The following is a 14,827-nucleotide window of genomic DNA, read 5'->3' on the forward strand; positions in this document are numbered from 1 at the left end:
AATGGAACAACCATTAAAAGCCTGTTCTAAACGGAAATCGCCAAGTAAAAGTTACTTAACATATTATAACAGTCAGGACTTTGTTGAAAATAATTAACAGGTAAGCCAAATCTATGAGAGAGAGAAAAAATTTGCTGAAAAGTCACGTGTATTTCACGACGTGCAGTGGTGCATTAGCCATTGATCTAATATGACAGCTGTTCGGTAAAGAACGTTAACCAATAACAGTTACGATGTAAAAAAAACAAAAAACAAAAGTAGCTATAGGATAGAAAAAATAGGCCTGTGATGTAGCCTGCAGTAAACCTAGTGTATTCTAAACGTGACGTGCACACGATAGTTTAACCCGTTAAGCAGTCGGCACCTCGTTGAAAATAGCCTTCTTAATCAGCAGATTAAAAAAATTGCATACCTAGTCTAAAACAGTTTTTTTCTAGGCTACTTACTCAAAAGCATATTTTTTCTGATGAATAAAATTAACCCGTCGACATGGTCTGGTGAAAGACGGGACTTGACTCACCTGAGGTGCCTATCCTGCGCTTGAAAAAGCCCGCTCAGCGGAAAATGCACAGATGCACAGATGTAAAGAAGACTCAAATGTGAAAACATCCATAGGGACTTTCAAACATTTGGAAATCCGATTCCCGCACCACCGAAGTGATTTCATAACTACTTTGCTGAGTTTGCTTGTCTAGCGAGAGGACATTTTCCTGCGCGCACCGCGCGAGAGAGGGAAGAAGCACGTGCAGCGAGTTGAAATTAAACTCTGTATCTGCTCCAGATATCCTCTTTTTTTAAAATATTATTTGTATTATTAATTCTATTTAAAATATGTAACATTAATATGACAGTTGGGAAATATTAATCGACTAGTAATTCCAGTGTCGACTAGCAGCATCCGAACCGTTTAGTCGACTAGTCGTGTATTCTTGCACATCCCTAGTGCGAGTTAATACCCTACCCACTTCGCTAACTCTTTAAAGGAAGATAGTTATGTTTGTTATTTAGGCATTGTGGAGGAATCTTTGCTTTAACGCGAACAGGCAGTTCTTGTGCCTTCTGACATGTCTGATAACTCCAATTTTCTGAGAGCTATGATTCATCAAGCACTGCGTATGACTGACTTAATAATTTTACTGTTTCTATGGCACTCCCTTCAACCTTTCAGTTGCTCACTTATTTCCGCTAGCTCCTATCCAGCTTCCTCTCTCTGTATATATGTTTGTGAATCCTCCTTTTTGGGGGGGGGGCGTGTTCTCCTTTCGATCATGGATCAAGCTCATTACTGCTGCCACTTTAATCCATGCTTTTTGTTCCTTAAAAGGAATAATTCACCCAAAATTGAAAATTGTCAACCTCCTATTGTTCCAAACCTGTATGACGTCCTTCTGTGGAACACAAAAAGAGATGGCATTCAGAATGCCTCAGTCACCATTCACTTTTCTTCTATTGAAAACAGATGCAATAAAAGTGAATGGTGGCTGAGACTAACATACTGCCTTACATCTATCATAGAAAAATAATGAAACTCAGATTGACTTTGTTTTAGTTTCAAGTTTTCATTCTTTTCCTTTTCAAACACTGTTTGAGCTTATTTGCAATATTTCCATTTATCCAAAAGTAGCTTCTTTACGCCCAAGTATGTTAAACTTTTCTAGGAACTTTTCTAAAAATATTATTTTGGCTTATGACCCCTAACAGTCTCATCCTGGTTTTTTTTTACCTACTTTAGCATTAAAAACACAAAATCTCCATCCTCTCCAGAGAGAGAGCTGACCCACCCCCGCACCCACCCTAGACTGGCATGTGTGCTGTCAGTCTATGAGCGGCGTGTGGATGATATGAGTGAGAGTATGGTTGTCATGGTGACATTTGGGGCACAGATTTCAGCATGGTGTGACTAGATGGTAGGGATTTGCCAGTTCGCTCAACGGCAATGACCTGCTTTCTGCTTTAATGCCATGGCAAGAGCGCATCTGCCCATTCTACAATAATATGTTTGTGCCCTTTGACTTGACAATGTGCCATATAACCGTTGAAACACATTAAGGATTATATTTATAGTTGCCGTTGAGCAGTACAACAGTCCTATAAAGCAAAAGCATCCACACAAATCTGATCCAAACCAAAGAGATTTCAATTTCAAAAGGCTTTATAGCAGGGCCGGTACTAGGATACAAACATTTTGGCATTTTGGCTTTGGGTGAGCAATGGGTTCCCCTTTCGTCTGACCGGGGGTCCCCCTTGGTTGTCTCCCCGGGGGGGTGGTGGGGTAGAAGTAAAATCCACGGGGGCCTCCCTAGCCTGGCCATGCTTTATACTGCTGGGATGATTCCTGACTGATGTCAGTAGGTACCTGGAGATACGATATTATATCAATATTTTGGTTGCAATGCGAAAATATTGTGATTACTTTGTTTAGTGTGTTGCGAATTGAAACTATTATATATTACAATCTTTTACGCACTTGTTTCGCATTCATTTTCAATTGGACTTTGAGGCTTTGCGCAACAAGTGCTGAACTTCTAGCTTTACTACATCAAATAGCATAGCTTGGTTCCAGCATGTTTAGACCCTCTAAAAACATTAACAGCCAGTCTGCACAGACATCTTACAAAGTTAACAAGTTGTAGACATTCAGACGTTCATTTCTTAGCTCATTTGCTTATGCTTAGGCCCCCCGCTTGCGAGAATATTGATACAGTAATGTGAGGTAAAATATAGCAAAAATTTGAAAGGTACTCTAAAGATTCTCCAATGCTTTATATGACATTCCCTCTGAACTCATGCAAATGGAAATAACTGGCAGCAATGCTTTCCTGCACGGCCCGTTATAGGCAATAGGCTGCCTAAGCAACACTCTCACCTCTGGTTTCATGGTAATGAATGAGCAGAGACGTAATGTGGATTTGTGGATTTTATGCAGCCCATTTGCTCCTCAGCCAGTGTCCATTGACGGTTTTCACGCAGCTGGTTGGCACGCTGGTTGATGGCTAACTAGCAGCTGCGTGTGATCCGTAAGGAGGTGGGCGGTGATGATAATCAGACTGGGTCATCTCAATCGCTCTCAAGAATCTTCAATAACCCTCAGACACAAGAGCTTCTCCTTCAGTTGAGATTGCTGAAGGACTGCGAGAAATACCAGCACATGAGTTCTAGAAATAGGGGGATTTCTTGGAGAGATTTCTCAGAAAAGAGAGATTATTGGAAGGTATAAGGGAGATCGGAGAGAAGAGGAAGTACAAGCAAGATGTTAGGCTCGAAGCTTGAATTGTGGAAAATTGTAAAGATGGTCATAAATCAGCTTGAAAGGACAGATGCTCTATAAAAGTGCGGCACCAGTTTGATTCATTCTGTTCACCAATTTATTGTTTTTTATTTTTTATTTCCATTTTTTTCTTTCCTACTACGCTCGGATGATTGTCAACAGATCAAACACCATTTCTGTTCATACTTCAGTTTATCTGTCGATGTGTGTTTTATGAGTTTGATCATTTGTCCACCAATTTTCATGGTCATTTTACATAATTTTTGTGTATTATGTTTTTTGATTGTAAAACGATTGTCAACAGATTAACCTTTTTCTCACAGTTGTAATTTTTGTTCATGGGTCTATGATGTGACATGCATTTTCTGTCCAGATCTATTAAATTATTCAAATACACACATAACAATTACTTGAATACACCTCTTCTATGATAAACATGTTAAATTTCTGAAATCAAAGTCATTTTTATATTTTTTTCTGGGGTTTAAAGTAGGGATGTACCGATACTGGTATCGGTATCGGGTCTGATACCGCGCTCTACTTGTTAAAATGCTCCGACACCTTATTTGTCAATAACCCTTGTACTGACAATGACCTCATTATGTGGCATGAGTTTGATCCATTCTCTTCACACATTCTCAGGGCTCGGTTTTCCTGTTATGTTCAAATAAATGCTACCAGATTTACCAGTTCGTTAGCAATCGTAATTTTTTTTTCCATTTTTTCAAACAGATTTCCTCACACTTTTTCCTTTCTATTTGATTTTCCCTTCAGAAGACGTCCCTGATTTAATGGGTCCAATCATCGGGATGTCGCCGGATAAGAAAGCAGAATCCCTAGGTGTGCTCGGGGAACGGGCGGGCCTGCGTGGAGTTTGTGGGACGATACCTGAAGCCGAGTGTGCCTCCAGCCCCCTGGCCACCAGCCTGGATCGTACCTCCAGCTCAGGAGACGAAGAACTTACCAACCTCAACTGGCTGCACGAGAATCTTCTCCAGAACTTCACGCTGGGAGAACCCGAGGCCCAGTCCAGCCCCAGTCCACTCTTTGACATCGAGGGCAACCACGGGAACTCCGTCATCTCCTCGGCAACTTCTCGTGGAGATTCCATCAAGTCAAAGCCACCTTTCTCCTTCTCCCTGCTCATATACATGGCCATCGAACAGTCCCCCAGCAAGTCTCTGCCAGTGAAGGACATCTACGGTTGGATCCTGGAGCACTTTCCTTATTTCTCTAGCGCCCCCACTGGCTGGAAGAACTCAGTGCGGCACAACCTGTCCCTCAACAAGTGCTTCCGCAAGGTCGAGAGGAGCCTTGGGAAGGTGAGCATCGTTCATTCAATCCCGATGGTGGTATACTTCCAAGTTGCTCTGCATAAGTAAGCAAACTAGCTAGTCTTTTTACTAATTAGACATTTAGCTGGTGCTTTTATGCAGTGTGATTTGGGGGGCTGTTCGGTGGGTATGTCTGCACTGTTTTTGATTGTTTTTGTTATATGTAAATGTGTGCTAGATGGACGTCTTTAACCATTGCACCGTGTCTCACTGTTTTTTCAGCGTTTCGTGCAGGAGCGCCACGATTTTAAGACATGGTGTGAAGTTGAAAGTGCTTCAACTTTTAAAAATGCATTTGAGACACCTGCGTTCTGCTCTATTCGTGGCGCCGCATCTAGCGTTTTTAAGCAAAAGAATGTTTTCAGTGTGAGCGACCGATTACAGAACATTTAGTTCAGGGACAGTTCCCACTGGAATATCCTAAGGTTGAAGTATTGGTCAACCCAGAAATGACACTTTATGAATGACTAATTTTTTAAGAATTACTACAGTAGGAGGGCCTGGGTAGCTCAACGAGTAAAGACGCTGACTATCCCCCCTGGAGTCGTGAGTTCGAATACCAGGGCTTGCTGAGTGACTCCAGCCAAGTCTCCTAAGCAACCAAATTGGCCCGGTTGCTAGGCAGGGTAGAGTCACATGGGGTAACCTCCACGTGGTTGCTATAATGTGGTTTGCTTTCGGTGGGGCGCGTAGTGAGTTGTGCGTGGATGCTGCGGTGGATGGCGTGAAGCCTCTACACGCACTATGTCTCCGCGGTAACGCACGCAACAAGCCACTTGATATGGTGCGCGGATTGACGGTCTTAAACGCGGAGGCAACTGAGATTCATCCTCCACCACCCCGATTGGAGCGAGTCACTACGCCACCATGAGGACTTGGAGTGCATTGGGAATTGGGCATTTCAAACTGGGGAGAAAAGGGGAGGGGAAAAAAAGAATTACTACAGTTTTCATAAACATTAAATAATTCTTAACAGATTAGTAGTTCATGAACATGTGCATTAATCAAAATTCCATCACATTCATGACCATTTAAATTACTATTTTGTTTTAACTAATAATCTGTTAAGCATTGCATGCAATAATGCTTGTTAATGTTATTCATGAAAGTTATTATAAAATGTAAAAAAAAATGCACATATAAACTACCTCACATTCTTTATTGAAGATAAAAAGTGACGCGTCTTTTCTTGGTGCCTCGTGTGTGAACACATTTTTAACACATCTTTCATTTACTACATTTTAAAAACATTGATGGATAATTCAAAACTCCGAATGTCATTTTTAATGATAAAAAACAAGCAAGAAACAGCCAGGGTTCCCATGCCTGGTCCTGGAAAACCTGGAATTTCGCAATGCAGTTTTCCTGTCATGGAAAGTGAAAACAATACCTAAATGTCCTGAAATAATTATTTGTCCTGGAAAATATTTTAGTATAATAAAATTGTTTGTGTTGCTGACAAGGTTTTTGTACAAATATTGATATGATGCAATTTTTCAGTTCCAACACTGCTGTTTACAAAAACTACCAATTTTTTTTTACAAAAATATTCAAATTGTCTAAAGTTTATTTAGTAAACTTTAGACTACATCGACGGTCAGACCGCAGATTTTTTTTTAAAATGAATTCACATCTGTGTTGATAGCGTGGTGATGTGGCCTTTACACCTCGATATGTAAATTAATTTTCAATAATTCAACGATTGGAGTCTGCTTATACCTCCGTTACCACATGTAGGGCCCTATGAAGTCTGCGATGCAGAAAACACAGATGAAATCACTGAATCCAGTCATAAAAATTGCATTAGCTATAAAATGTCACTGAACATATTTGGGACAAAATTTAAGTTTGAATGCACAATGAATCAAATATAAATCGTGATTTGTCCAAGTGTGATTATTAATTGACACTTGCTTTGCATTCATCTTCAATTGGACTTTGGGGCTTTGCGCAACAAGTGCTGAACTTCCTGCTTTACTACATCAAATAGCATAGCTTGTTTCCAGCATGTTTAGATCCTTTAAAAACCTTTGCAGTCTGTCTGTACGGACATCTTACAAAGTTAACAAGTTTGGACTTTATTCTTCGCTCATTTGCTCATAGGCTGTGATTTAATAAAAAATATATTAAATTTACGTTTGCTGCATTCTTCAAAATTAGTGTGTGAAGCTTGCCACTCGTACACTGAAAGCACCTTATCATGAGCATCACACTCGCTCCTGGTATGTGTACGTGTGTAGTAGATGACAGTGAGAAGAGCGCTCTGAAGCATGCAGCACATGCAGACTATATATTTATTTAAATGGGGTTTGATAACACTAGTAGCAAACTGCTTATCCGGAGGTGCGGAACTACTGTCAAAACACACAGAAACGGCAAAATAAAAGCTCAATTTAAATGGACACATGAAATGTGAAAAAAGATAATGTTTAATGAAATTAAATAATGAAAACGACACTTATAATGCAAAAATATTACGTGGCACTTTAAAAAAAAATTGGTTATGCATTATTGAGTTCTTGGCGCTGTTCTACAAACATTTATTCTGGTGCATTCAGCTGCCAATGCATGCTATTAATATTTATCTCAGTTATTTAGCTAATCTGATAAAACTGTTTCATTATGTTCTTTCCATGTTTTGATGCATTTAAAGGAATATAGAATCTGTGTTTTTTTTGTGCGAGTGAGCTGTTGCATTTGCATCCTCTGTATATGCATATATTTTGCTATGAGTATACTCCAAATGAACTCCCGAACCCAGCTTCTCCTTTTTAATGCCTGGATAATATAACATAATGTACAGTGATATAAATACATGTAAAATAATGTACATTAAGTAAAACAGATCAGCTATAGCATAAAATATGGTGCATAACATTAAACATAGTATAAAAGTAGACTTTATTTAATTATTGCAAATTTGTATTGAATTCAGGGTTTCTTGTGCGTGGTGAGAAAAAGAGCACCGTTACAGGAATACTTTGTTATATTATCCTTGCAATAAAAATAGTAGTGAGGTTCTGCAGTTTGTTTGTCTACACTTGTAGTAAAATATTGCATGTAAAGTCTTTATGTGATATTTTACTTCGAGCTTAGTCTAAATTAATTTCCGAACATCACTGCTAGTTTTAATGCCAGGATAATATAACAGGCACAGTGATATACATATTAAATAATGTACAGTAAGACAAAACACCAGGTATATAATATAATATGAGGTATCAGCACTTTACAACAAAAAGAGTAGAATGTGTTTACAGCTTCTATATTATTTACTGCATATTTGCATTGAATTTTAGAGTTTTAGTGCATCAGATGAAGCCAGTTGATTTGTGCCACAAACGCGCTGGATTGTGCAGCTGCAGCAACTATGGAAAAATGACAAAAAGCTCTTAAAAAAGCACCATGGGAATCCATTCTATAAATGTTTCAAAAATTATGACTGTTCCACAGTTGTGCCGTCATTTCCACCACACCAAACAATTTTGCCTCTAATAAAGTTTTTTCTAAATGTATTATACTTGTTTATCAAGTGGACAACATTTTTAAATGAAGAGCATGCTTGTGATGAAATATGACACAAGTGATGTTTGAAGAAAACAAAGAAAAATCAAAGGAAATATCACTTATGTGCTGAATATTGGGAGAATATTTTTTGTTAAGAAATTATGCAAAAAGTGTGAAAACATTATTCAATTGTATGTAGGGTACATAAAATGTTAGCTATGAAATTTGCCTTAGCAAGCCAAAGAAGTTGGCCATCATTTCCAGCAAAAAATTCTGTTAAACACAATACAGAATTTGAGATGTGCTGGAAATTTTCATGACTTTCAGGAACAAAAAAATGGCAAAAATGACATAAATCTCCTGTGATGCATGTGTATACACTGTTGGACATTGTTAGAGACAAATTAAATAAACTAGTGAGAGTGTAAAAAATGTTTTAACTGGACCTTTCTTTCTAGAAATCCACAGTGCTAATAGTGTCCAAAGTTGAAGAAATTGCCATTTGTAGTAGAGAGAGTGAGGGGGAGGGTACGGGACCAAGAAATGTTACAAGCTGGTTTTGAAAACATGTTGTCCAAACAAGTACCACAACTCACTGTTTTTAACCACTAGGCCATAGCTCCTGCTTGTCCACCATTGCCAACATAATGTTTTACCAAATGACATCAGACAGTGTTGCACTTTCGTGTCCGTCTTCCTCGGTGTCGTGTACGGTCAGTGTAAAGTGTTTGGCCACTCAGCCGTAATGTTGAGATGTATTAACTGACTGCAGTGAGAGTGAACATGTGTAAGAGAGCGACAGTGAAATAATTTTCTCTGGATTCATGAGAGGTCATCAGTGAGAGCTCATCTGTCAAACACAGAGAGAGACACACACAACTGGTTTCATATGACACTGCCTGATTTTCGTTACCCTGACAACGTTTCCTTCTTCCTGTTTATCTGAGTCTAGGTTTAGCCACCCTCCTCCTACGTAGTCCTCAATGTCTCTCTCTCTCTCTCTCTCTCTCTCTCTCTCTCTCTCTCTCTCTCTCATATTTTATGAAATGATAATATAAACATAAGAATATAATTGATGTATACTATTTTATTTTGTATATATATTTTGTGTGTGTGTGTATATATGTGTACCGATCAGCCACAACATTAAAACCACCTGCCTAATATTGTGTAGGTCCCCCTCATGCCGCCAAAACAGCGTCAACCCGCATCTCAGAATAACATTCTGAGATGATATTCTTCTCACCACAATTGTACAGAGCGGTTATCTGAGTTACTGTAGACTTTGTCAGTTCAAACCAGTCTGGCCATTCTCTGTTGACCTCTCTCATCAACAAGATATTTCTGTCCACAGAACTGACGCTCACTGGATGTTTTTTGTTTCTGGCACCATTCTAGTAAATTCTAGAGACTGTTGTGTGTGAAAATCCAGCTCAGCAGTTACAGAAATACTCAAACCAGCCCATCTGGCACCAACAATCATCCATGCGATTATCTAATCGGCCAATCGTGTGGCTGCAGTGCATAAAATCATGCAGATACGGGTCAGGAGCTTCAGTTAATGTTCACATCAACCATCAGAATGGGGAAAAAATGTGATCTCAGTGATTTGGACCGTGGCATGATTGTTGGTACCAGATGGGCTGGTTTGAGTATTTCTGTAACTGCTGAGCTGGATTTTCACACACAACAGTCTCTAGAATTTATTCAGAATGGTGCCAGAAACAAAAAACATCCAGTGAGCGGCAGTTCTGTGGACGGAAACGACTTGTTGATGAGAGAGGTCAACAGAGAATGGCCAGACTGGTTTGAACTAATAAAGTCTATGGTAACTCGGATAACCGCTCTGTACAATTGTGAATGCTATTCTGAGATGCGGGTTGGCACTGTTTTGGTGGCATGAGGGGAACCTACACAATATTAGGCAGGTGGTTTTAATGTTAATGGTGGCCCAAAAAACAAGGGGGCCACTATGTTTGATTGCTCATATCTTAAAAATGCATAAAGGCGTTTGCACAATTTTTGGCATACTTCTACGACTTTTTGTAAACAACAAAATGATGTCACTGAGATGTTATTGGGAGTAACAACTTGCTACAAATAAATAAGTAAATAGTTTAGCTAAGTTTTCAATGGCAGCAAACTTTGGTGCTTCTCTTTCGCCATGTGGCCCCAATTTGTTTGTGCCAAATGATTTACTTATTTGTTTTTAGCAAGTTGTTGCTCACGATGATTTTTTTTATATTGAGATAATACGTCCTGATGCTATTTTATCCATAAATGATAATACATTTATTTATTTATTTATTTATTTATAAAAATTTAAATTAGGCCTTTCTAATGACTATTCAAATGTTTAGCATTGTGACATTTTTCAATGACAGTTTTGTACTTTTAAATTTTTTTGTATGTTCGTTATTCTCAATTATGATTCTTGTTAGGTCCCTATTACTTTAGTTACTGTCAAAATTGCTATAATACAATATTACAATTATTTTTAATTGAAAATCAGCATAAATTTAAGACATTACAACAAATACTGCCATGATATATTTGAAACTTTACAACAATTTTTTTCAACATTATGATAATGAGAATGGCATTTGGGGGGAGAGGGTGCTTAATTTTCATGAAAATGACATATACATGGGGGTAAATCTTAATGGTCTTAAAATAGGCTTATTTTTTTTTTATTTTGAGGTGAAAGTATGACCTAGATATGTTCTTGATAGGTTTTGTGAAATTCACCTGGATATATGAATAGATGGATAGGCAAAACTTGTAAAATCCCCTCTAGACTTTTTGTGATGCTGTACACTGGATGTAGGCTTTTGTCTGCCAGTAATCAATTTCAGAAACGTTAAATATGACACCATGCTTAATCATGGGTTATTCTACCTTCAACGCTCTTGACTCCCAACAAAACCCATCTACTCACACCATTGAGTGCCACAGTAATTTACTGATACAGTAATAATTTATGGATCATATCCTGTCAAATCATCCAAACTGCATCTTTTCTGCTGTTTACGACCAAACTCTGATGTTTATCGGCAGCTTTTAACCATACCTCATAAACTCCCAGCAGGCTCTGTATTGCCAATCTCATGCTCAGTTGATCACATTAAGAAGCTTTTCAGTGGCTAGAATCTCTCACAAGGCGGCAGTTTATGTGTCAAACTGTTTTGTCATTTTTTTCTGTGTGTTTGGAGTGAACTGGGCAGATACATACATATAATCCTTCTTGCACACGTGCCATTTTATGAAACCCCCAAACTGTGACATAATGACTTGTACTGTATTGGTCTATTTGTTTTTGGTGATTGTCGATTAATATTTTTATCTCTCAGTCCCAGTGGGAAAAAACCCTGGCAAAAGTGCTGTAGTATTACAGCCTTTGGAGAAAGAATGAATGTAGTAAACCATCAGATTACCATTTATTTACAAAGTTCTACACATCTCCCGCCAATTGCACATAGCTGTTTCATGTTAGTATGCTAAAGCGTTGCAAAGATACATTTATGCTTACTTTTGTTTTGCCGTGGTCGCCGTCAAATTCGTTGAAGCGTTATTCGAGTACGATTTGGTCTATCAAAAATATTTTAATACATTTTTGTTCCCATTGTCCCTTGATGATACACAACAAATGTTGTGCAAATCGGACATACAGCCTAGGAGGAGTTTGAAAAAGTATGTTTTTCAGAAAATTCTAAATGGCGAAAAATCTAGTTGGCCGGAAATGGATGATTCTGTTGTTATAAATTTTGATTCTTGACCTTACGGTTAAAAAGTTATGAGCATAAACAAGTGCAACTTTGAACAGTTGGTGGCACTAGAGGGTTTGAGTTAGAGACCCCATATTTGGGTCAGTTATATTTGAGGGTGTCCTCTATCAGTGTGCCAAATTTCAGCATTTTCCTACATACAGTTCTATGGGCTGCCATAGCATCCCAGCAAGAAAAAGAATACGAACACCAACTGATACAATAGGTGCCAACAGTACGCACCTTTGGTGCTTGACCCCTAAATATACAGTTCTTCTCATGGATATCTGTTTTACTTGCTACCTAAAAGCTTATCTTTAAATATTCAATGCCCCTCATCTTGATAAATTTTGGTAAATCCCCAAAAGTTGTGTAAAGCCAGACATTTTTTGCATGCAGTATGCATCAGTTTTGAGATGGTTTTGAGATCTAGGCTGGTAACCGAAAGGCTGTAGGTTTGAATCCAGTAAATGTTCACTGTTGTATCTTTGTGCAAGACACTTAAGCCTCAGGTTAATCCAATAGAACTGAATCCGTCATAAATTTTCTGTTGGTCACTTTGGATGAAAGCGCTTGCTAAATGACAACTAAGGGGCCGTTCAGACCCAATGTGTTCTTGCGCTTAAAAAGCTAGATGCAGCGCAAGAGGTGGAATCGAACGCAGGTGTCTCGAGACGTGTTGTTCTTTTTAACTTAAAATGCCATCTAAAAAATGAGTGGCGTGCCGAAAAAATGGTCACAGACGTCCATGTAGCGCATGTTTTCATAGAAAAACAATTGAAAAACAACACATGGATTCAAAAACGCGTTTGGTGTGAACAGCCCTTTACTTGCTCTGCAGTGGTGCTCATGTCATCTAACTGTGTGGTTCTTATAGGTGAATGGAAAGGGATCTCTGTGGTGTGTGGACCCTGAATACAGACCCAATCTGATTCAAGCTCTAAAGAAACAGCACTTTCCCACAGCCCACTCATTCTGCACGCCCCCCGCCTCCCCACCCAGGTAAATATACTACAGTACAAAAACACGCACACTTTTGTACAATATAAGTGTAAATAACTAAGCAAAATAACTTTCTGTCTGTCTGACAGTGCCTTCTCCCCCGCACGACACCTCTTCCTCCAGGGCTGCTCTCTGAAAGGTGAGACAGTTCTCTGTTTGGCATTTTAAATATTGTCTCTTTCAAATTTACAAGTGTCAGTTTAGAAATCTAGTTAGTCACTGGTGAATGTGCATTTTTTTCTATTTTTCCTTTGCTCTAAAAATATCTCATCAGCTAGATATTGCTCGTGCGCAGATTAAGGGGCCGTTCAGGCCGAAAGTGTTCTTGCGCTAAAAACGTTGACTCGATGCAGTGAATAGAACAGAACGCAGGTGTCCTTTAAAATTTTGCAGTTCTTTTTAACCTGACATGGCGTCTAAAAACGTGCCGTTCCTGAGACGCTGAAAAAACAGCGAGATGCATTGCAACAATCAAAGACGTCTCTCCAGTGCGTGTTTACATGGAAAAGTTACAGAGAAACAATGTGGACAGATTTGGTGTGAACGGCCCCTAAAACCGATTGATGTTTGATTTGAAAGGGAATCGTTCTTTAAAACGACCCACAAATCAGTCTGAAATGGTTCATTAGTGAATTGGTCTGAATCACAGTGATGTTTAAAAATCTGTATCCAGTAATGTTGTGGTTTGGATGTATCAGTGTTATGTGATTTCTGTCTCTCTCTTTTCTCTGTCTGTCACCTTGTCTATGTCGTCAGTTGTTTTCTCTCTTTCTCTCTCTCTCTGACTTGTTGCTGATGAATAATTCAAAGCTCCTGAAGGGTTGCTTGGAAACGGAGAAACTCCAGCCCCTTGATTAACCCCCCCCCCCCCCCCCCCCATACACACACACTGACCCCTCTGTATCTTGTGTTTTGTTGCAGAGTCTGATATTGATGCTGCCACCGCTATGATGCTCTTAAACTCAGCCCCCGGACACCACAGTGACCCGTGTAAGAAAAGACCCTCTTTAATGACAAAACCCAAGAGTCAATCTCACAAAAACATGTCCAGGTCACATTTCAAACTCCAAAATCACAAAAAGGACAAAAAATTAAACAATACAATTTTGCATCTAGAAAATGGATCCTGTTTTAGAACAATTCAGGTTTTGTTTTTATTTTTATTGCAATGTTACAATATTTTCTTGACAATTAAGGACATTTTTCCCCCAATCATGGCCAATTTACATTTGAATAATTTTCTTTATTCTCAGTGTTTATTTCTCATTAATAATTTGTAGGAAAAATGTGCTTAATTGTCATGAAAATAATATGATGTAAAATAAATCTCAATGCTTCTTAAAAAATAAGCTTAATTTTAAGCAAAATGTAATTTATTTATTTATTATGGTTTTAGGGTGAAATAAAACCTGAACATGTTTTTGGAAAGTTTTGAGATTCATGCCCTTAGTTGTGTTTTTTTTTTTTTTTTTTTTTTTGGTTTGTTTGTTTTTTTAGTTTTTTTTTTTTTACATAGATTCCAACATGGGTTTTAATTATCTATCTGTCTGTCTGTCTGTGGTATATCTATTCGTCTGTCTGTCTGTATGTATGTATCTGTTTCTCTGTGTCTGTCTGTTTATATGTTTCCGTCTGTCTGTCTGTCCGTCTGTCTATCTGTGTATCTGTCTGTCTGTCTCTTTGACTAAAGATATGTACATCTACAAGACATCTATAATGCATGACAGTCATTCTTTACAAGAATTCATTTTAAGCATGAAAACACCCTGCATGTCACCCTCCCCTCAAAAACGCCCCATAATATTGATTGTGGTGGACTGAAATACGATCTGTGAGTCTGATGTGTCCAGTAGGTGAGTCAGTTTAGTTCAGTCTCGTGCAGAAAGACACGTGTGCATCTTTATTTATGGAGAGGGTTTTGCGCATGTGTGTAATGACTAAAAGTTCTTGCT

General features: G+C 38.5%; 1 protein-coding gene across 3 annotated transcripts in view; it reads left to right on the forward strand.

Annotated features, from left to right (window-relative positions):
- LOC127414382 (forkhead box protein N2-like) overlaps positions 1–14,827 on the forward strand; it is a 35,100-nt gene that overhangs the window by 17,208 nt on the left and 3,065 nt on the right. For all 3 annotated transcript variants that reach the window (XM_051652382.1, XM_051652381.1, XM_051652383.1), the window contains exons 2-5: positions 4,043–4,590; positions 12,751–12,875; positions 12,965–13,014; positions 13,797–13,865. In XM_051652382.1, the coding sequence (XP_051508342.1) occupies positions 4,060–4,590; positions 12,751–12,875; positions 12,965–13,014; positions 13,797–13,865 (775 nt within the window). In that variant the 5' untranslated portion in view covers positions 4,043–4,059. The remainder of the gene's footprint in view (positions 1–4,042; positions 4,591–12,750; positions 12,876–12,964; positions 13,015–13,796; positions 13,866–14,827) is intronic.

The sequence above is a fragment of the Myxocyprinus asiaticus genome, chromosome 23 (genome assembly GCF_019703515.2).
Source record: "Myxocyprinus asiaticus isolate MX2 ecotype Aquarium Trade chromosome 23, UBuf_Myxa_2, whole genome shotgun sequence".
Classification (NCBI taxonomy): domain Eukaryota; kingdom Metazoa; phylum Chordata; class Actinopteri; order Cypriniformes; family Catostomidae; genus Myxocyprinus; species Myxocyprinus asiaticus.